Consider the following 23,070-nt stretch of genomic DNA (forward strand, 5'->3'; position numbering starts at 1 on the left):
TTCACTCTGCATTTTGATTTTATTTTTAAAGGAGAGGAGGTTGCTTTATACTGCTCCAAATACCTTCCTGAAATCATAAAGGAACAGAAGGCATATAAAGAAGGAAAGTTGCAGAAGGTGAGTATTTCATCCAAAACATTCAGATCAGTGATTTGAAATTGTTGTATAAAACTGTAATTTTAACTGTTAAGATTTTTAATGCACTTTAGTTTTTTTCCTTCTATACTTTGTTTTTACGCATCTGATGTTCTGATTTGAGTGATCACTCAAACTTTAAGCTAGTCCAAATTTGACATTTTTGGGTATTCTTAAATGTGTGTAATACATTCCAGTGTGCACCTGGATATATTCTAAACTCTGCCAGTTACTCCACATGAAATGGCACTACTAATTTATTTTTCCAGTATTCATATGCTTTATTTTGCCCAGGAATAGGTTTGTTTTAAGCAACAAAAATATGTGCTGATCCTGTCCACCTGTCTGTCACACTCACACTCCACATGGTCGACAGGGTAACTGCCTTGATTTTGCATACATCTTCACCAAACTTGTAGCATAATTTGTATTACTAAAATTAGACAGGATACACAAGAACATAAGGTAAACTATTTTATTCCTTTCATGGAAGGCTACCCCTTCAACACAGAAAAAAAACTAAAAAAAACTGTGTTACTGAAAGCACTTGATAAATTAAATATGGTATTTTTAATTGTAATTTTATACATAAGATTTTAATTGTGTTTTAATTGTAATTTTATATGTAAGATGTGTTTGCTTGTTTATGCTGTATTATGCTGTTTTAGACAAGCTGACTAAATTAGATCACTTTTCAGAATACATTAATTTACAACTATGTTTGTTTTGACAGAAATACTTTAAATATGGATGGTTTTGAAACACGGATCTGCCAGACCCCTTTCAGTTAAACTTAGATATACCTTCAGTCTTGTATTTAGGTTACTTTCCTGAGGGAGAAAAAAAAATTCTGTGTTACTTTTAATGTATCTTTTATATCTTGATTTTAGGGATGGGCACACGTAAATACTCAATTGAGCAATAGGTTAGAAAATTGTTAGTCATTTGAAAATTACTATCTTATCTCTGGTATTTAACAGACTCCTAAGCATGCTGCTGCTGCAGTACATGTTGTTACTGTAAATTAGGCAACATTTGTTCATAAGTAAATATTAGACTCGTATTCTGGTATCTGTAGACATTACCTTATGAATCAGTGCACATACAGAGGGTCGTCATAATCATGTAAGAAGTGCACACGAAGTGAAAGATTATTGTCAAATCCAACCCAAAATGTATATATGTGGCTATGATTGAATAATAAAGTTTTGTCGAAGATTGGTTCAAAACCAAGGCAGTTTTGTTCACAATGTAGTGTGTGACAGGCATACGGATTAATAATTAAATGAAATGTATAATGTAAATTATTGTAATACACAAGTCCTACTAGATACTGTACTTCATAGAACATTGATTCAATCCATATAGCACTTTCAATTTAGATGCATTATAATTAGGCTTGCTACTTTTCGATATTAATCGGTAAAGCTCGTTAAACATCTAATTCCCCAAAAATGAGTTCGACTTAAAATATTTATATACGATAAATGTCTGTAAAACCACTCGCTATATTTTCTTACCAAAAATAATAATTTGGAAATCCTCTGTAGTTTGTGTAGTTTATACTTGCTGTCTGTCCCGTCTGTTCCGCTCTGAATGGCTGCGGGTCGCTGTCAGTCATCTCAGTGGTCCGTTAGTACTGTAGTTTCACCCTGTTCTGACAGATCTTCGTTGACTGAAGCAGTGCTCTCATTTGCTAGCTACAGTGCCTGTCATTCAAAGCACCTACTTTGAAGTTAGTGGGTTAAGGTTTTGCTTTAGGTATATGGTGACAGTTACTAGTTTGATTTTGAAAATGGGGCGCAAGAGAGAAACACTTAATGAATATTGTGCACAATACCCTGACTGACGGCTGAAGTCTCCGCTGCAGGACGAAGCGGACCCGTCTGCTTTGCCTTCCAGTAACTGAGTCCGGCTGTGCTGAAGCAGGAGAGGGGGAGCTCAGACTCCAAATAATAGTTCTGTTCAAATATCTAATCTTTTATTTGTGCATATCATTTTTACTTGTAAATTTGTTATAAAGGTCTGTAATACACTTTTATATGCTGCGTTTAGTACGGTTTATTTGAGACCATTTTTAAATGTATCTCAGCTGTGACCAAACGTTATTTCAATTAGAATGTTGGTAACCATGGTTCCCTTTGAAGTACAAATGTAACCTTCACCTCATGGGTATTAATCCTTTTAAACCATCTAACCTGAATCAGTATTCCAAAGCTGCACATAGTGCCCGTGACGCAGTCTGTATTCACTTACTCAAAACGTCATCATTTTTCCTTTCACAGACCTGAGAGAGATCTATGAACAGATAAGTGACACATAGTGTTGTATCTGATTGTACTGTTATTGTTCGCTTGTGTTTATCACTTATTGCGAAATTGTTTTAGTAAAAATGACTTTATTTATTTATTTGGTGCCCTTACCCAGGGCGACCTTAAAGTTGTAAACAAAAAATACATTAATAATCACAGTACAAGTATTAATACAATTAAGAGCAAGATAAAATACAATGATTTCAGTTCTAGTAAGTACAATTATATGACAAAATACGATTAAATATCGGAGCAGATAAGTGTTAGGGATAGTTACATCAGGATACGATTTAAATGCAAAATACTACAGATTGAATAACACTTGTGGCAGATTACATTACAGTACTCTGTAAAGTACAAGATTAAATGCAGTAAAATAGGGGGCAGATAAGTGCAAGTAAAGTGCATTAACGAAGCGTGATAGTGTCCAGAGGGAAAAGAGGAGTTCTACAGGTGCTGTCTGAAGAGGTGAGTCTTGGAGGCGCCGGAAGGTGGTCAGGGACTGGGCAGTCCGGACATCTGTAGGAAGGTCATTCCACCACTGCGGGACGAGGGTGGAGAAGGAGCGGGCTCTGGAGGCAGGGGAGCATAGAGGAGGTACAGCCAGTCTTCTAGTGCAGGCGGAGCAGAGAGGTCGAGTGGGGGTGTAGGGAGAGATGAGGGTCTGGAGGTAGCTGGGTGCAGTCTGGTCAAGGCATCTGTAGGCGAGTACAAGAGTCTTGAACTGGATGCGAGCGTTGATCAGGAGCCAGTGGAGTGAGCAGAGCAGTGGAGTTGTGTGGGAGAAGCGAGGCAGAGAGAACACCAGGCAAGCAGTGGAGTTCTGGATGAGCTGGAGCGGACGGGTGGCGGACGCAGGGAGGCCAGCCAGAAGGGAGTTGGAGTAGACTAGGCGAGAGAGTACCTGGGCCTGGACAAGGAGCTGGGTGGCGTAGTTGGTGAGGAAGGGTCGGATTCTTCATATGTTGCTCAAGAAGAATCGGCAAGCGTGTACCAGAGTGGAGATGTGCTGGGAATACGAGAGGCAGGGGTCCAGGGTGACGCAGAGGTGCTTAGCGGAGGAGGAGGGAAAGAGTGTGGTAGATTCCAGAGGAATGGAAGCAATCAGAGGAGGGAAAGTAAAGGAGGTCAGATTTAGAGAGGTTGCGTTTGAGATGATGCAAGTGCATCCAGGAGGAGATAGCAGACAGACAGGTAGAGATACAGGAAGGGATGGTGGGAGTCAGAGGGGGGAAGGAGAGGAAAATCTGAGCATCATCAGCATAGAAATGGTATGAGAAACCGTAGGATGCGATGCGGGGGCCCAGGGAGCGGGTGTAGAGAGAGAACAGGAGAGGACCCAAGACTGATCCTTGGGGTACTCCTGTTGAGAGAGGACGAGGTGTGGAGGTTGCTCCACGCCAGGTTACCTGGTAAGTGCAGTTGGAGAGGTAGGAGGAGAACCAGACCAGAGCAGTGCCAGAGATTCCCGGGTCAGCGAGAGAGGATAGTAGGATAGAGTGATCGACAGTGTCAAAGGCAGCAGAGAGGTCGAGGAGAATTAGGACAGAGGAGAGAGAGGCAGCTCGGACAGAGTTTAGTGAGTTAGTGACAGACAGGAGGGCGGTTTCAGTGGCGTAAAAGCATAAAGGTCGAATTCACCCATTCTCTGCTTGAAGAAAAATAAAGATTGAAAAGAAACGGCAAATTCTTTCTAAAATAAACAGATGATATTAATCATCTATTTGGGGGAAAAAAAAAATCGAATAGTAGCAAGTCTAATTATACTGTTCTAATGTGTTTTTTCCTCAATTGAAATGTATTTTAGGTGTTGTATATTATGCCAAGACTGAGAATTCACCATAAAAAAGCTTATATGATAGTAATAAATAATAAGACTATGGGTCTCAAAGTACAACCCTCCTAGAATATAATGCAATTTTTGTATATATACTAAGCATCAAAAGAAATGTATCACTTATATTTGGATAAAATACACTAGATGTGTTCGAAAAATGACAAACTCTTTTTGAGCAGGTGCAGTGACTTTTTATTGAGCTGATTTAACAATTGACATCACAAAGATGCAGCAAAATGATCTGTCGGTCTTGGGCAGGGGTTGTGACTCTTAGTCTCCCAGTTCGCGACCTCTCATTGACAGTGTCTGGTTGTAATGTCTCGCCAGGTTTGAAATTGCTGGCTGTGAGCACCCAAGACGACGAGCCACAGTACGCTGCCCTAGTCCAGCCTCCAACATGCCAATTGTATGAAGGCACTGCTCTCTTGACAGACATGGCATATTTTGTTTTTCTGTGATTCTTTATTGCTTTTATTCAAGCTTGCAATTCAACAGCTGAAATCACTCCATATCCAGTGTCCAACTGTCTCACTAATTAGGTGATTTAAGTGCATATACTTCAGTCATAGTCACTCAAGCGTGTCATGGTCAAGGATGAATGATCGAATGATTAAAAAGAAACCAAAAACATTGTCAATGTCCATCATTTTTATATACTTTATTTTTGTTTTTGAAAAGTATGTGTTATAGTAGTTTTGTTTCTTTTGATGCTCTGTATATAGGCCTAAACCTCCAAAACAGATCCCAAGTATTGAAAATGCTGTACAGAAAACTTAGATCAGGAAAGAACAAATGAACCTACCACAAAAGCTCTTAAAGGTGACAGTTGCTTTTTCTTGCTGTAGGCTACTATATTATGAGGGTCTAGTGTTTGCAAGCAGTATTTACAATCTTCTCACAAATCTACAGTAATTAACCATATTCACAAAGTTATTATAATTTGGTAAATATGTCCCCCCAACATCTACCAAATAAATACTACAGAGCTACTCCGTTATAACGCGACCTGTGGAGTGCGGAATCAGGTTAGAACACGGTAAGGTCATGTTATAACCGAGGCCGTGGCTCCCAAGTGAGACAAGCTGCTGTGTCGGAGTGCAAGACTGTTTGTTGTTTTTGAATAGCGGCAGGGAATAATCAGTTGATTAATCCATGCACATTTTTAATAAAGGTAACGATCTTATAGCGGCTGTCCTGCATAGTAATACTAAAAAATCAATAGACTCTAAAATATAAAAAGAAAGCCAATGGAAATTGTCTTTTTAAAAGCAGAACTCTGATCAATGCAGTAATAATAATAATGTAATTATTTTTATGTAGTGCCTTTCATAGTGGACTACCATCACAAAATGCTTTACAAAGGTAGGCTGTAAACTGTGCATTATATGCAGAGTCACTTACAATAGAACATTTGATTTAACATCTCATCTGCGGGATGGATCACAAGGAGGTTAGTGACTTGCTCGGGGTCACTGTGACAAAGTGGTTCGTAGTGCACAGGTGCAGTGGTGATGCGGTGCTCAGGAATGACACACAAGACAGTTCATGGTGAAAAAACAGCTCTATTTGCCGACCAAATAATAATACCTGACTCTACACAATGATGTGTATCGCTCAGGCAAACCACGGGGTTCAGTCCCGAAATAATACACTAAACAAGACAAACGCAACACGGTCACAAGTCCAGAGTGAGTGCTCTTAGTGAAAGGGGTGATTTTACAGGTTTATCGTGTACAATGTTGAAGTGGAGTCCGGGTTCAATTGCTGGCGGTTTAGCTACAGCTCCCAGAGGTTAGCCTTCTATAATGACAAGCACAGACAGTTAGCAACAAACAAACAAAACACTTAACTCACGGTAATTAATTAATTCCGTTTTCCAAACGGGTCCTTTTCAGTAACCATATCAATGGAACAGGTTACGTCGTCACACCCACTGTTATACCCTTAGTCACGCCCCCTGCGATAGCTAGTTCAATCACGTCTCCTCCAATCCACGACTGACACATCGCGTACCACATTAGGGCGATGACTTCAGGTATTGTGACTCCGCCCCCTTCCTGGATGGCCAACTTCCGACTGACCCTGGAACGAACTGCCATACAGCACCCTCACAGGTCGGGAGGGAGATTGTTGACTAGGATTAATTCGCTCTCTGTCAGTCACACAGCGAGTCAGTCAGTGGCAGAGGTGGGATTTGAACCAGTGACCTTCTGGTTACAAGCCCAGGACTTGAACCACTGGACGACGCTGCCCCCTTTTATGCACTGGTTCATTTGGTAAATTTGGTTCAAGGCAAAACACATTCTGATATGTCTTTTCAAATATGTATCAACTGTGTAATTTTTCTGCCTTCAAAATCATCAACCAATGAGCACTGACACAAAGCGAAATGGGCAGAGATTTGTGACTAATGCCAAAACTAAATCTTGATTAGATTGAAGGCTCAGTCAATCAACATGCAGTGATTATACTGATCAGGCTAGCCAATAGCAGCTAACAGAAAAGCAATATGAGGAATCAGAATGCAAGCAGCATGAACTGTGCTGAATGAAAGCTGCATAGCGGCGCTGATTTAAGATAAAGGTTGATTTTAAGAGGAGATACTGGGGGGCATTTGAGAAACGTTGATATGGCATTTGTACAAATAATGATTTCTTCACTTACCTAAAACGTAAATAACTTGTTGAAAAAAAAACACTTTGTAGGCTATCCCTCTGAGTTCTCTTGTCTCTGCTAAGTATTGCTAATAATAAACAGAGACAATAAATGTAGTTTTTAATTCTGTGTCGCTGAAAGTTTCCTCCAAAATCATTATCAAAGTACAAAAATGAGTTCACACTAGATTAAAATAAACTGACTTACATTCAGTAGAGCTGTGAAATACGCAGATTTTAAAGTGTTCTGTTAGTGTAGCTTTTATTAGACAGCATTATAATAAAATCATAAAGTTGACTTTTAAATATGAATTAAAAAATATTCACTGACCGTGAAGATGATAGCCTTTTTTATGCAACACTGCCACATTGTTTTAACCTCTGGATATATTGATGAAAGACTTTACTGAATTTCCATTTTACAAGCCATTCAATCAGATGTGACATACTCTTTTTCAATTGTGTTTTGCTTCACAAAAACTCCCATTTCTAGTTTTGACTACATAAATAATCTGCTATAACAGCAATGCTAAACTTTTATGTGGCTCTGTGGCAATGTGCCCCTACCCTGTGTGCATTTCTGTGTTATATGTTGCGTGTGTTAATGTTGGTGTATAGATATTGCTGCACAGGCTATAAATGGGTGTGTGTAGCACAAGTTATTTAAAATGTATAATTGTATTTAGGCACGGGGATTGCACTCACTTCACATGCATTTAAAGTATTTAATAATATGTGAGCATGGGGTTGCACATATTTAGTTCAAGTGCTGAGATTCAAGTGAATAATTTAATTGGTAATTGAATCCCAGCACAATTGTGTATATATAGCTGCATGTTTCATTCACTCGGGGTTGTGTGTTCAGGGCGAAGGAACGGGAGAGAGTGAAGAGATAAATAGTAACAAGTAATTGCTACGTGGTGCTGGAGGACCAGCACAGTACGTGTTTGTTTAGTGTTCGTCCCCGTTTGTTAGTGTCTGTTCATTTTGTTTGTCTATTTATTTTGGCTGTAAGTGCTGTATTCTGTTTTTGTCATCATTTTATTTTCTGTGTATCATTAATAAATCTACTGAGCGCCGCAGCGTCTCAGTTTCAAACCCAGTACTGCCTGTCTGCGTGTGTGATTCTTTCTGGCCTGACGTCACCCCTACAGCTAGCCTGTCACAGGCTCTCTGACTGTTTTAAAAATGTAATTTATTTTTTCGTTCTCTGTATAATTCCTGAATATTTGTTTAGTTTCTGACCCACCCACCCAATATTGCATCTAAACATTTGAACACTTCTGTATATATGTCATAGTTAAACAATATATCATTTTAAAATGCAGGCTCTAGAAGATGCTTTTCTGGCCATTGATGCCAGAATGACCATGGAGGACATAATTAAAGAGCTGTCTCAAATAGCAGGACGTCCCCAGGAAGATGAGGATAAGGAGAAAGTGGCAGATGAAGAGGATGGTAAGTTGCCTAAAACCTGTTTACACCCAAGCTTTTTTGTATTAGGCGTTTGATCTTTACGTTTCAGGATCAAGAAGACTCGTTTTTGTTTGCATAGAAATTGATTTTTGCATTGGTGGTCCCTGTATGTGTGTTGTGAGTGGAAATGGATATCAAAGAAGCCGTTTTATCAACGTGATTACACGTCAATCAAAACAAGTAACCAATAGGCCAAAAAAAAAAAAAAATTGCATTTCATCACAAGGATCCTCTAGGGGATGTCACACACACAGCAAATTAACAATTAAACCATTACATTAAACAGTAATACTGAGTTTGATAAAAACAGAAATAAAAAATAAAAAACATACAAAATGTGGTTTTAATTGTAAAAATAGCTAGTTTGTAGAAATGGAACAATTTAAAATGTCTAAAACAGAGATTTCCTTAACCTGATTGATCAATACGAGGGACTTAATATCTGTTTAAGGACCTTGAATGTTGTCTTTCAAACTATGTAGTCACTGTTCCAAATAAATCTGCTGGAAAATAAGTAAATACAGTATTTGTGTATTTTATCTTTTTTTGCTTGATGAAAGAAAATCTATGTTCTTGTACATGCCCTCTGAATGTTGTCTGTCAATGTAGACTGCTTCCTCACTCAATCTATGTATTTAAATTTAGTATAGCAAATAGTTTAAAAAAATTTGAGAATATTGTTTGCTGTCAGCGGAAGTACAGTAACCACAATAACAGCTAGTCTCCAGTTTGAATGACGAGTCCAAGAAATCAAACAACTGCATGCAGTCTGATTTACTGTCAGCAACTTTATTTCAGCACATCACAGTAACACAAAGGACGGTGCTCTCTTCTCTAACAAAGCCAGCAAGGAGACCTTGAATAAACTTTATGAACACACTGAACAAGCTACTGAACAGCATTAACACACAGACTACGAGATTTAATTACTAAAACTTTTTTTTAGGATTTACTTTTGGGACCTAACGGTAACTTAAATATTGAAACTTGCACAAATATATTCCAAATCCTAATTTTAAAATAAAAAGTTAGCTGTACTTTTTTTTTCTTTTACATGTTTTACAAACAGTTCAGAAACCTTCTTTACCTTAACTGAAGAACAGCTCTATGCAAGTAGGATTTTTAATTTTTTTCTAGTATTGAGCTATTTAGGCTATTGGAAATACCTACGATGTTACAAAGTCCACCGCAGGGTTAATGAAGCCTGAGTGAATGCTATCAGACCACAGATGGAATTCTGAGCAAACCGCACTGGAATATTGAGGAAAACTTTTGTATTTAATTAGCAACAAAAACTAGTGCTGCATAAAATCAATGCACCAATTTTTAATAGCAATACAACCCGAAGAAGAGGGCTTTACTGTCTGGTAAGGTCTTTCTCGTTATGTTAAATGCCAGACGGTAAAGCCCTCTTTTGAGTTCTATTGCTTTAATAAAATTTGATTTAAAAAATGGACAAAAAGAAATGCAGTTTTGATTAACACAGGAAAACTAAGATAGAAAAGCTATTTTGTAAAAATGTTTTCAGTCTTCACTTACAGAAGAGAAAAGGGCATTACAATAATCAATTCTAGATTAAACAAAGGCATGCATTAGTTTTTCAGTATCAGATACAGAAGTAGGTCTACGTTTAGCTATATTTCTGAAGTGATAAAAGGATATTCAGTAACTTTCCTAATACGAGTCTCGAATGATAGATCAGCATCAAAGATTTCTAATTTCTAGTTTATTCTGATGAGAGACTGCTAAAGTCTAATTTAAATAATCTCACATTTTGTTAGTTGGTTCTGAGAGCCCACTAGCATAATCTCTGTTTTATCAGAATTCAACATTAAGAAGTTCTGAGATCAAACACTTGATGTCTGCAAGGCAAACAGCTAATAACACACCAGCAGAAGTATTTCCTGGCTTTAAAGACAAATGCAGCTGAGTATCGTCAGCATAACAGTGGAAGTTAACTCCATGTGTGTGGATAATGTCACCTAAAGGTACCATATATAACAAAAATAGCAAAGGAACTAAAATAGAGCCCTGTGGAGCACTGCAGACAACTTCACACAATGCAGATTTTACGTCCCCAACAGAGACGAACTGAAACCTATCGGAAAGATAAGACCTGAACCAAGGTAGGACACCTCCTGACAATCCCACTGAGCTTTCAATAAAATGGGAAAGCCCGACGTCAGAGCTTACCAGCAGATCATTTACTACTCTAACAAGGGCTGTCTCTGTGCCATGTGCAGACTGAAATCCACACTGACATTTTTCTATACGCTATTAAGCACTAGCAATTTGTGTAATTGATTGGCAACAACTCTCTAGAACCTTAGCTAAAAGTGGCATATTGGAGATTGGCCTAGATTTATTAAGGACTTTGGGGTACAAATGAGTTTTCTTGAGCAAAGGCTTTGCCACAGCTACCTTAAGTGCTAGGGAACTATATCGGAGGAAAGTGATACATTTTTAATTAATGTGAGTATTGATAACACAAACATTTGAGTTTAGTGGGAATAGGCTCAAAAGCACATGTAGTGGGTCAGTCGGTTCTTGTAAGGTAGTCAAGGAAAAAGCCTCCATAGTAGCCTTAACAGGTCTAATCGGTACAATTATGGAGGAAGAATGAGTCTGTAGAATCTGATTTCTGATGTCAAGAAGTCATTACAGCTGTAAGAGGAGCCAGTTTTAAGGATGGGAGTACTAGGTGGATGATTTACTAATTTATCTAGGGAAGCAAAATAAATCAGATTTGTTTTTATTGGTTTAGATTCAATTTAAATAATAATGTGGTGGTCCAGCCAATGCTAGAGCCTTCGTGTATTTTACCTGGTGGCTTTTTCATGCAAAGTAATGAACATGCAGTTTAGATTCCTTCCATCTCCGTTCCAATTTACAACCTTCACATTTTAATTTACAAGTCGTATCATTACACCATGGCGAGCTTGTTTTAAAAGACACTCTTTGAGTTTTAACTTGCCAAGATACTAGTCAAGGAGGTGTTAACCAACTTCTCTAATGGTAAAGACTCAGTAAGTGGCAATTTAACTCAATACATCCAAAAACTTCACAGCAGTTGAATAATTAACTACCCGAATTTATTATTATTATTATTATTTATTTCTTAGCAGACGCCCTTATCCAGGGCGACTTACAATTGTTACAAGATATCACATTATTATTACATACAATTACATTATTTTTTACATACAAGTACCCATTTATACAGTTGGGTTTTTACTGGAGCAGTCTAGGTAAAGTACCTTGCTCAAGGGTACAGCAGCAGTGTCTCAGCTGGGATTGAACCCACGACCCTCCGGTCAAGAGTCCAGAGCCCTAACCACTACTCCACACTGCTGCCCTGCTTTAATTGTCCAGAGTCCAGAGCCCTAACCACTACTCCACACTGCTGCCCTGCTTTAATTGTGTGTTCCACACTCTTTATAGTTTTAGGCAGATTAACCTCAAAAAGAATGGCAAGATGATCATCAGAAATAGGGAGATCAATACTTTTACAACTAAACCTGATATTTTTTTTTTTTTTTTTAACTAAACCACAAGAAATTACTAGATCTAAATTATGGCCACGATTATGCGTAGGACCTTTAACATGCTGGACATAATCTATTGAAATCCAGTAGCCTCAAAAATTCAGAAGAGATGGAATCAGAATCAATGTCAACATGAATGTTAGAATCACCCAATAAAAGAATCATGTCATAATTGACAGACAACATAGATAAGAGACAGGGTTAGAAATTCAAGATCTGATGAGGACTAGTTGATGTCTGTGTCTCGGTAGTCCTCTGGGTGAGTACTTAAAACAAATGTACACATATACTCTCTCTTTCACAGTCTTGCGTTTTTAAAAAAAAATTAGTAAGTCCATTTTCTAACGGGGTGTAGCAGTGGTGAATAAGCATTTTATAATGCTTACAAGTGTCACTTGGAACTGAAACCTCCCTTCATCTCCCCTGCAATGACGTTTTACGTTTGTGTTCTCCCTCTGCGCGGGATGTGAAGTTCATCGTTTGAATTTACTGAAACAGTGCAAGTCATTTTACAAAAATGTGGAGATATATACTGGGTTGCGACACCCCCCGTCCCCCCACCCCCACAAAAGAAAGAAAAAAAGACTGAAGATGTCATTCGCAAAGGGGGTCGGTTGAACTAAGAAGCCAAAAAACAGGCCACTTTTTACTAAACATTTTAAAACCAATAAATAAACAATTACCATAATGAACATTATCGTAATATGTTGCTTATAACATAACACAATATATTCATAATAACATTGAGTTCTTACCAATAAATAACAGTAACATGTTTAAAGTTTGGGACTCGCTGTCTGTAGCAGGTGTTTGCATTATCGTCAGCATATTTTAAATGATTGATAGCTGAAATTTAATTTTTTCAAAATACACTTTTCTTATACCAATACAGTACTGGTGAGCAATAATCAGTTAGTCTGAAAACCAGGCTTTTGGATCACAGATAATAGGTGCACAGGTGGTGAGTCTGTGAGTGCTCCAGAGCTCAAGCACCAATGGGGGGAAATAAATCACATTAAATCACCTGTTATGTCAAATGTAGCGTGGATGATTCACAATCAGAATCTGTTATTGCAGCATTTTAAAAAGATAAACATTTACTGGTGGCTCTGACAAACCGGAAGACAATCTTTCACATATTCAAATCCATTTGTTCAAGGTCTCCCAGCTTTCTTGAAAAGATCTGTGTTTCCATAGTTTTTCTTTTGTATTTGTTGTGCTCTCATTAGTATCCAACCAAGCAGATTCAGCATCAGGTCAGTTTTGGCAGATTCTACTGTACTTGCTGAAGCAGTTTTCTCCCACTGCTAATTAAAAAAAAAAAGTAACCACCTAGCTAACAATTTCATCTCGAGGGCATCATTGAAACATACTGTCTTTAAATTGGGACCACTGAAGACTGTGCGTGTATGCGAGTACATATTGTAGGTAGTAATTCTTAGTTATTTAATCACTGTAACCCCCAACTCCACAAACCAGCCAGCATTTTTGTAACTAGCAATACATATAATGAACAATAAAATAAACATTTGTATTTGTGTCCATCTGTGTCAATTTCAGGCGGAGCTTAGTGGTCGGCAAGGTGGCACGGCTGAGGTTTTTTATATTTTTCCCCCTCTGTCCTCCCGTCTGGTGCGGTCAATGTCAGTTTCTCAGCACACAGTACAGTAAACGATCAGTAACGAGGTGTAAACAGGCAATTGATCGAACTGTAGGAGCGTTTACTAAGGTGCCTTTGTTCATTATTATTATTATTATTATTCTATTCTTTTTTTAATCTAAATTTACAATGCCGTTTTATTTTTTAGGAAAATCAAATGTAAGCCTTTTTTTAGGGACCCCCAACTGCTGCTGTTGATTCCAACTTAGGCACTTCACAGAAGGACTAGTAAGTTTACATCAGGACTGGCAAGTTTCAAAAGGACAAGTACCACAATATTGTTAGTTTCTAACCCTGTAAGAGATCACCAAATTCGGTCAAAAATAGTGAGTTTGACTTTGGTGGATGATCTATAATTACAATATGAACAGGTAATTGGTTGTTTTATAGTTAACAATTAAAAAAATTAATAACCTTTAATTTCCTGTTTTGAGTGTTCAGTGCAGAAGTTCAGTCCATCTCCCCACCCACAAAATAATAATTTGGAGGAGAAGTGTCAATCAAGGAAACTATCATCTGTTCCAAGCCAAGTTTCAGTTGGAGAAAATGAGTATTATAATCCATAACTACATTGCTGATTTGCTGGTAATGGGGATATGAAGAAGATTACTGTAACACACAATTCTGAGATTACTAAATGCCAACGAGTAGTTGGAGTGATTTAAAAATGCTTTTCACTTCTATTTTGCACACCACATTAGATCTCTTCCCAACCCCCCCACCCCCAGTTCCTTGTTTAAATAATTTGATAAGTGGCTCCCTTTCAAGTACAAAATGTAACTATTACTATATGGGTATTTACCTCCTAAAGACTCGCACCTTGAATATTGATATACCAGAGCTGCTCAATGAGCCTGTGACGCCTGTGAATAGTCATGGCATGCCCCTCCCCAGAGGGTACATGTGCTCACAGATCTCGGCGCCATTTTTCTTTTCAAGATTGACCTGATTGGAGAGAGAACTGGTTCAGATAAGTATTTGGTGCTTCTGACAAATTCTTTGCATGTAATTTATGCAATATTATATTAACGTTGTAATAGTTTTTCTAATTATGCATATATTGTGCACTACAGCCTGTTGCTTATTACGTCCCGCTGTGGTCTTGTGCCCCGTGTGAAGCCAGCGGCTTCAGTTGCTCCTTCCCAGGGATCCAGCAACATAAGTCGGCTGACTTTGTGCTCTCCCCCCACGCTGCATAACTCTGGCTGGAGTTATTTCATTTCTCGTTTTGGCTCCAGCTAAAATACGAGACGTTTTATATTATTTATGTAATTGTTATAGTACTGTATTTTGTTGAGAGATTTCTCTTTGTGTGTATTCTGTTTTTTACAGATACTATGCACAGGCCTGCAACATGTTGCTACAGTACACGTGCAGCAAGAGCAGCAGCTGGGCTTGGCAGCACTGTGCAGGACCAAGATACTTGCTTCATTTGTGGTTGCTTGCAATCTCTTAAACAGTATCTTGATGCCGTTTTGGTGACAGCTTTAGCATCACCATTATGAAGGCTGTTGGTTCCATTTTAACAAGTAGGCTTCCCTCAGTCTTGTGTGTCGTACAGACTGGGTAGTTTTGCCAGTGGCTTGTACAGGTGGGCATCCCTTTACCTTGCCACCAGCGGTGACTGCAAACCAGTGGACCCGTACCGATACTGAGGTAATCGACCCCTTCCATTCCTGACCCGATACCGTACCAGGACCAAGGTTGCCTCACCGGTACCAACCCTGTGCCATCATTGTACCGACCTGGTGCTAAATTTACCACACTGGTACCGAACCAACCCAGTACCGTACCAACCCGGTGCTATAGTCACCAAACCGACCTGGTCCTACACGGCCCGCTACCGGCTGGTAGAGCATTTGAGTCTCATCCCCTGCAATTAAGCTCAGGTCACCAGTCTGGCACCAAACCAGTCCTGCTCAGGTCCCACGTGACCACTTCCAGTGCGGAAGGCCAAGCAGCCTCAAAGACCTTCACAGCCAGCTGTGCCTGCTGCCAGAGGTGATGTTTGGGACTGTGAAGGCTTTAATAGGTTCCTGCACAGAGCCAGAGGCTGCAGGTCAAGCCACAGGCCGTGCAGCTGCATTTGAGCCATCTGGGGCTTTCTAATAGGGACATTGACACCATGCAGAATGCCAGAGCACCGTCCACCTGTTCCCAGTACAGGTATAAGTGGGGTGTTTTCCAAACATGGTGTCTGCCTCGTGGGTTTGACCCCATGATCTGTCCCATGGCAGTTATACTGCAATTTTTGCAGGACCTTTTTGATGAGAGGAAATCACCCTCCATGTTAAGGTCTATCTTGCACCCATTTCGGCTTGCCATATCAAAATTGATTCGGTCTCCACTGGAGCTCACTTCCTGGCCGGACAATTTTTTAAAGGGGCTTGGTGGCTTTGGCTGCCTATGAAGGACATTGTTTCTCACTGGAGACTAAACGTGTCCATGCATTCAGCTGAGCTGAAATATTTATCGCTCAAAGTGGCTCTCTCTTGCTTACTATCTCCCCGCAAACATGTGAGTGAGATGCATGGATTCGCCATTGCGGAAGCCTGCTTGTGTGTGTGTTTTTTTTTTTTTTTTTTTTTTTTTTTTTTTAATACAAAAGCCAAGACAAAGGTTACGCTCCGTACCAATCCTGCCTCAGATGATGGCAATGATGGCAATGATCTCGGCATTTCATGTCAACCAGTCTGTGGAATTGGAGGCTTTTCATCCACCTTCCAGTCTGACAGGGAGCGACTGCTCCATACACTTTGCCCTGTGCGGGCCCTGGAAAAGTTGGAGGCAGTCCGAACAATTTATCTGCTATGGGGCGAAGTCCCATGGTAAAGTCCTGTCTAAGCAGAGGCTGTCCAAATGGATAGCAGACACAGTCAGGACTGCCTGTGAGCTGGCCAATTTGCCCCCTCCAGAAAAGCTCCCTGCCCACTCCACCAGGGGCATGGCAACTTTGTGTGCTGTATTCCAGGGTGCATCTGTCAAGGACATATGCAATGCAGTGGAGTGGGCTACTCCCCATACCCTTACTAGGTTCTACATATTGAATGTCGTGGATCCTCAAAACCCTGGTTTTGGAACTATAGTATTAAGGACGGCTTCTCGGTCAACCCTTACAACAGGTGTAGAGATGAGTTTCTCCCTCAATTTGTTAGCCGTAGCGACTTGTTACTGGGGTTCCGTATGGTAATGCACAAGGCACCCTTCCGACTTAGTCTTGTAGCATTCCAGTCATTCTGCAATCTTGCCCTTGCGACGGCTTTGGTACTGTCACCATTAACCTTCAAGGATGCTTGACTGCATCACAGGCTCTGCGAGCAGCTTTGTTATATCTTATTCAAGTTTCGGGGTCTTTTTAGGAGGTAAATACCCATACAATTCTGTTTCAGGGAACCAGGGTTATAATAATCTAACATTACCCTTTTGCATCATTTATTACAAGTTAGCAGAATACGTAAAATTAGATGCATTTAAAACGCAAAGAACAAAACATATGTTAAAAATGGCTGATAGGAGAAATTAAATAAAATACAGCAGCCACCAAACCAACAGCAAGTAACCATACTGCAAACCCAGCACAGGCCCTACATTATTATTATTTATTTCTTAGCAGACGCCCTTATCCAGTTACAAGATATCACATTATTTTTTACATACAATTACATAATTTTTTACACATTATTTTTTACATACAATTACCCATTTATACAGTTGGGTTTTTACTGGAGCAATCTAGGTAAAGTACCTTGCTCAAGGGTACAGCAGCAGTGTTCCCCACCTGGGATTGAACCCACGACAAGAGTCCAGAGCCCTAACCAGTACTCCACACTGCTGCCCGCTGCCCTGTTTAGCAATCAATTTTCAGCCACAGAGCTAATCTACTGCGTTGACACCAAGTAGTATAATGTAAACTTAATAAGAATAAAAATAAAATAATAAATGACAGAAGTCAGGCATGATTAACTTCCTTGCATCCTGAAATTGTAAAACCTGTTACACTTGAACTAGTAAATAATTTAATTTCCACAGGGCAAAAAAAATAAAATAATTAAAATGCAATTGAACAACCCCAGCTGGTTTGGGGTGCTTGGGGTGGGATATTTGTTGCCCATTTTATTCTTCTTGGTATCCCTCAATAACCCATTTACGATGCAAAATGATCAGTTGGATCTTAAGGCATTCCGTGGGGGAAGCTTGCAGCACCAGTGCAAATGCTAATATCTCTGCAACTTCAAATTTTCATATGATGGAAACTTCTTGGGCAAAATCTTACAGGGTCAAATTACTTTTTGGTTTCCAGATAAGACCTAACTAAAGACACACACTGGCACTTTCAGCTTGTTCGAGGTGGAACAGGTTTTAGCCTTTTCCCGACACCAGTTTGTTCTATTTTTCTAGCATCATGGCTGTCAGCAACTTGGGAATGCTGTTGTTTCTGTGTGGTGGTGATTTTGCAGTCAAAGTGCAGTATTTGTATCATGTAATAAACTATAAAACTATAGCAGACGGCTATCCCCGGCCGTTCCCCGCGATTCAAGCCTCTTCTGTGGCTATGTTTCATGCACTCTCCCTTGCTGCTTGGCTCTTCAAGAGTCAATATTATTTCTTGATAGTTCCTTTTCATTAATTACTTCTTTCAGAAATCCAGTACGTGCATAGGCTGTCTCCTTGTACTAGGTTTGCCTCTGTACACAGACGGTATCCTGCACTAGCGCTTTTTCCAGTTAGCTTTTTGCACCACAGAGATCCTGCCAGTGTTGAAGGCTTTTTAGCTACACTGTGCTGCTGAATTGGCAAGAGCCTTTTCGACCGAAATTTATTCAGAGTGTCTTTTGCTGTTGCTGTGTCTGCTTTAGCATCACTGCCAACAAAGGCTACTAGATTTTTATAGTTAGCAGGTCTTTCAGGTCTTCACCTGTACGCCACTTCTCGTGATACCAAAGTCAGTACCAGAATTGGTTCAGTACCAAGACCGTTATCAGGGCTCCATTCTTGTGGACTCTGTGCACAACAGTTCTCGGCGCTCCAGTCAGCGTTGGTGTCTGTGTTTTTTGTGTGCATATATTGCACGGCTGAACTGTTTTTCAACCTTGCACCACGCCTGGGTTTTACCCTTGTGCTGCTTGCAAGAGGAAAATTCCAGCAGAAGATAAGCACTACATGTGCATCTACAGCCTGGGAAGGGAGCATGCAGATGGAGCAATTAAAGACCGCAGATATTGTGCGTCTTGTGCGTCGTCTTTCTTTTTATTTATTTATTTATTTATTTATTTATTTATTTATTTATTTAGAGCTCGCCAATTATTTTTTTTGTTTTTTCCCCAATTTAGTAATGGCCAATTTATTTTTAGACTCGACAGGGGCGAAGACGAACACACGCTGCCCTCCGAAGCGTGTGCTGTCAGCCGCCCGCTTCTTTACACACTGCAGACTCACCATGCAGCCACCCAGAGCGTTAGAGGACAACGCAGCTTATAGGCAGGCCCGCAGGCGGTTGGCCAGACCACAGGGGTCACTGGTGCGCGGTGAGCTGAGGACACCCTGGCCAACCTAGCCCTCCATCCCCCCAGGAGACGCTCGGCCAATCTGATGTGTTGGCTCCCGCGGTCTGAGGATCTCACCACCCTTATCTGGCAACCTACCACGGCGTTGCAGGTTCCGTGGCCTCTATCTTCAATAGGGTTCTTGCTACTCTATGCCAGCGTTAGCCACCCCCCCGGTTCTCTTGCATGTTTTGCATGAGGTGCAATCCGTCCTGGGCACGTTCGCCGACTGCCTTTGCTGTTTCAAGGTCATTGGGCAGTTTTATATAGGGTGCACAATGCAGATAAACTGGACCTTGCCAGTTTCCGCTTGTTGAGGCTTCCATTGCCTCTCTGTTGCAGATGCCCAATATAGCCTTGCTGCAAAGGGACGTCTCGTGCCCCAATAAACAATGCCATGTCACTGAAGTGATGCTGAAGGAGGCCAATGTGGCCTCAGTGTTTTGCATGCGCCTTGGTAGCTACAGTAGCATACTGGTGACTTACCAGTACATGCTGTTGCAGACTCTGTCCACTGACCGCAGGCCCTCGTCCCACTGGTTGGACGAGCTGAGCTACGTCAATAACCACCTGCTTCAGTTGTTAAAGTACAGGGGTTGGGCAAGAGCATGGCTGCGTTGGTGGTGACAAGAAGACAGCTCTAGCTTGCTCAGGCTCAAGTACCTGACAAGGACAAGGCTTCATTGCTAGATGTACCAGTGACACCAGGGCATATGTTTGGACTGGCAATGGATGAGACGCTAAAACGCACTCACCAAGCACAGGAAACTATCAAGGAATTGGCTTCCCAAGCAGAAGCCCTCTGCCCATAAGCCACCAAAGCATTGGCGAAACAGACACCCTCTGCCCCAGAAGCAGGTGCAGGCTCATGCTGTCCCTGCTAGGGCTAATGCTCCAAACCGCTTTCAGGGCGAATAACGCGGAGGCTGGCGCAATTACAGGCACCCTGCTCGCAAGCAGCAGCCACAGGCTCAAGCCCCTGCGAACCACAGACCCAGGGCCCATTCTATCAGGCCCACCTGGATTATTGGCGATCATGCACTCAGACACTTGGGTACTTACTCTCTGCATGATTGTAACAACGGTGATGAACCCTCAAGACAATATTTTAGTGTGTCAGGAGGTATCAGCCCTGCTACAGAAACAGGCCAGTTAAATTGTTCACCCTCTCAACGAGAGAGTTTTACTCCGGGTATTTCCTGGTGCCGAAACAGGATGGTGGTCCCAGATCGATCCTCTACCTCAGGCATCTCAATCTGTACTTGAGAGAACGAAGGTTCAAGATGCTGACAATGCAACAGCTGTTGCGGTCAGTCAGGCGACTTGTTCATTACGGTGGACCTCAAGGACGCATACTTTTACATCGCTATAAGACCAGGTCACAGGAAATATGTGCAGTTTGCCTTTCAAGGGACCGCATATGAGTTCTGTGTACTGCTGTTCGTCCTCTCTCTAGCTCTACGCACTTTCTCAAAATGCATGGACACTATACTGGCTCCTCCTGAGACTCCAAGGCATCAGAGTGTTGAATTACCTGGATGACTAGCTGGTATGTGCCGAGTCACCAGCATAGGCAGTGTTTCACACGGAACTGGTCAGCAGCCACCTCTAACGGCTAGGCCTCATGGTTTACCATTCAAAGAGCCAGCTGACGCCCTCTCAAATGGTTGTTTTATCTCTGCATCAGCCTCGATTCCGTAAACATTATCACCATTCTGTTGGACTACAGAATCCAGAGACTATCTGCTTGGAGCTTTTTTAGCCCAGCGCAGTGGTGGATACTGATACTCCAGAGACTTTTTGGGCCTGATGGCTGCAGCATCACAGATCCTTCCCTTAGGGCTCTTACAAATGCGCCCTCTCCAAATGCGCCTGGTTCAACCTCAGGGTCCTTCACCCTGTCATGGACCGGCACCTCTTGCTCACAGTGTCTCATCACTGTATGGAAGCTCTGGTAGATACAAACAGCTCTGTGCTTGGACACAATTCTGGGTAGTATCACGAGGAGGGTGACCACAGACTCTTCCAACCTAGGTTCGGGCACTGTCTGGAATGGCCTGGGGGATCCCCCATAGGAGGGTCTCCACATAAATGTTTTGGAGCTGCTGCACTTTTCCTGGGACATACAAGGGAGACGTGTTGATCTGCACGGACAACACCAGAGTGGTGGCTTAAGTCAACCACAAGGGCAGTCTCCGGTCTCTCGGTCTTACTCATGTTGCCCGGAAGCTTTTGCTATGGGCTCACGAACACCTGCTTTCAGTGAGAGCAGTTCATCTGCCAGGGGTGAGGAACTGGGCAGCGGACCTCTCGAGAGGAGGACCCCACAGTTCGGAATGGCGACTTCCTCAGGAGGTTGTGAACCTCATCCTGGGAGAAGTTTGGGTGTATGGAGATAGACAGACCTCTTTGCATCCCAGGAGTCCACCCATTGTCCCCACTGGTAATCCCTATTGAAGAGCGGTCACTCGCTCTGCATAGACGTACTGGCCCACAGATGGCCCAAGACTGCTCTATGCTTTTCCACCGTTGACACTGCTTCCACTGTGCATGGAGAAGATCGGGCAAGATCGGGCTCAGTGCTCTTAGTAGCCCCAAAGTGGCCTAGGAGGACCTGGTTCTTGGCACTGACACAGCTCCTCTATGGTCAGCTGTGCGTGTTTTGGGGGTGAAGACCCCCTAGGGGGGACCTTGTTGGAGGCCTTCCTTGCTTCGGGTCTAAGTTCTACAGACAAGTCTAAACAGAGGCTGTCAAGGTGCATTGTAGACAGGATCAAGATTGCCAAGATCTAGCCAACCTGCCCCCACCGGAGAAGTTCATTGGTCACTCCACAAGAGGCCTTGGAAGCTCTTGGACATTATTCCAGGGTGCATCTGTCTCAGACATTTGCAATGTTATAGTATGGGCCACGCCTCATACTTTTACCAGATTCTACTGACCTGAAGGTCATAGATCAGCAGAGCCCTGGTTTTGGGACCAGTGTGTTAAGGGCAGCCACTCATTCTGTCCTTTTAACACACACTCATTGAGTTCCACTTAAGTCCTAGGGTAGTTAGCCAAACACCTTAATTACACTGCATGATGTCCCTTCCTCACTGTACTATGGACCATATGCCATGGACCCTCAATCAGTCTTTCAGACAGAATGCTAAAGGCAGGTTATCTTCCTCCTTAGCACATCTGCCGGTGCTGCAAGTCCTTTACTTGCGACGGCTTGGGTATTGTATCCCATTTGTTAATGGCTAAATTTTGTACGTGAAAGGGAGCGTTAAATTATTATCATAACCCTGGTTCCCTGAAATATAAATGTAACCATTAACCTTCAAGGTCGCTGCATTCACTTCAATGCAGCCGGGGCTCTTAAAGGAGCAGCTTTGATATCAGTGCTCCAGTAATTAAGGCTACAAGATATATCCTGTTCGTAATGGCTGCATTTCTGTTTCAGGGAACCAGGGATATAACAACCTAATGTTTTGCAGCACCCTATAGAATTAACTAGTTTTGCATGAATCAAATGAAACCTGCTGAATACTGTTACGTTATAGGGCTGTCAGTTAAGCCTCCAAATAGCAATTGATTTAATTGGGCACACAAAATCGAATCGTTAGAATAAATATCGATGATTGTACCACCCAAATACATTTTCACTCCATTCCTTCCCCCCCCCCCAAATGATTATTTTAATATCATTTCAGTTAAGAAGTAAAAGCTTGTGCACAACAATTGAATGCGAGGGGTAATTACGCCTTGGTAGTGTCAGGAGAAGAAAAACAAACATAAAAACATTCGCAACAAGCCTAAAGTAAGTTTAACATTCTACAGGGGTGTTACTGTAATATGTTTGGAATAAATATTTTAGTATTTTGGAATGTAATCTATATAAACTAGACACAAGTTTATGAAAACT

The 23,070-nt window shown here is 41.3% G+C and overlaps 1 protein-coding gene across 1 annotated transcript in view; it reads left to right on the forward strand.

Annotated features, from left to right (window-relative positions):
• ppm1g (protein phosphatase, Mg2+/Mn2+ dependent, 1G) overlaps window positions 1-23,070 on the forward strand; it is a 112,786-nt gene that overhangs the window by 67,262 nt on the left and 22,454 nt on the right. The window contains exons 3-4 of the mRNA XM_034005287.3: window positions 32-117; window positions 8,267-8,396. Of these exons, the coding sequence (XP_033861178.1) occupies window positions 32-117; window positions 8,267-8,396 (216 nt within the window). The remainder of the gene's footprint in view (window positions 1-31; window positions 118-8,266; window positions 8,397-23,070) is intronic.

This window comes from Acipenser ruthenus, chromosome 5 (genome assembly GCF_902713425.1).
Source record: "Acipenser ruthenus chromosome 5, fAciRut3.2 maternal haplotype, whole genome shotgun sequence".
Lineage (NCBI taxonomy): Eukaryota > Metazoa > Chordata > Actinopteri > Acipenseriformes > Acipenseridae > Acipenser > Acipenser ruthenus.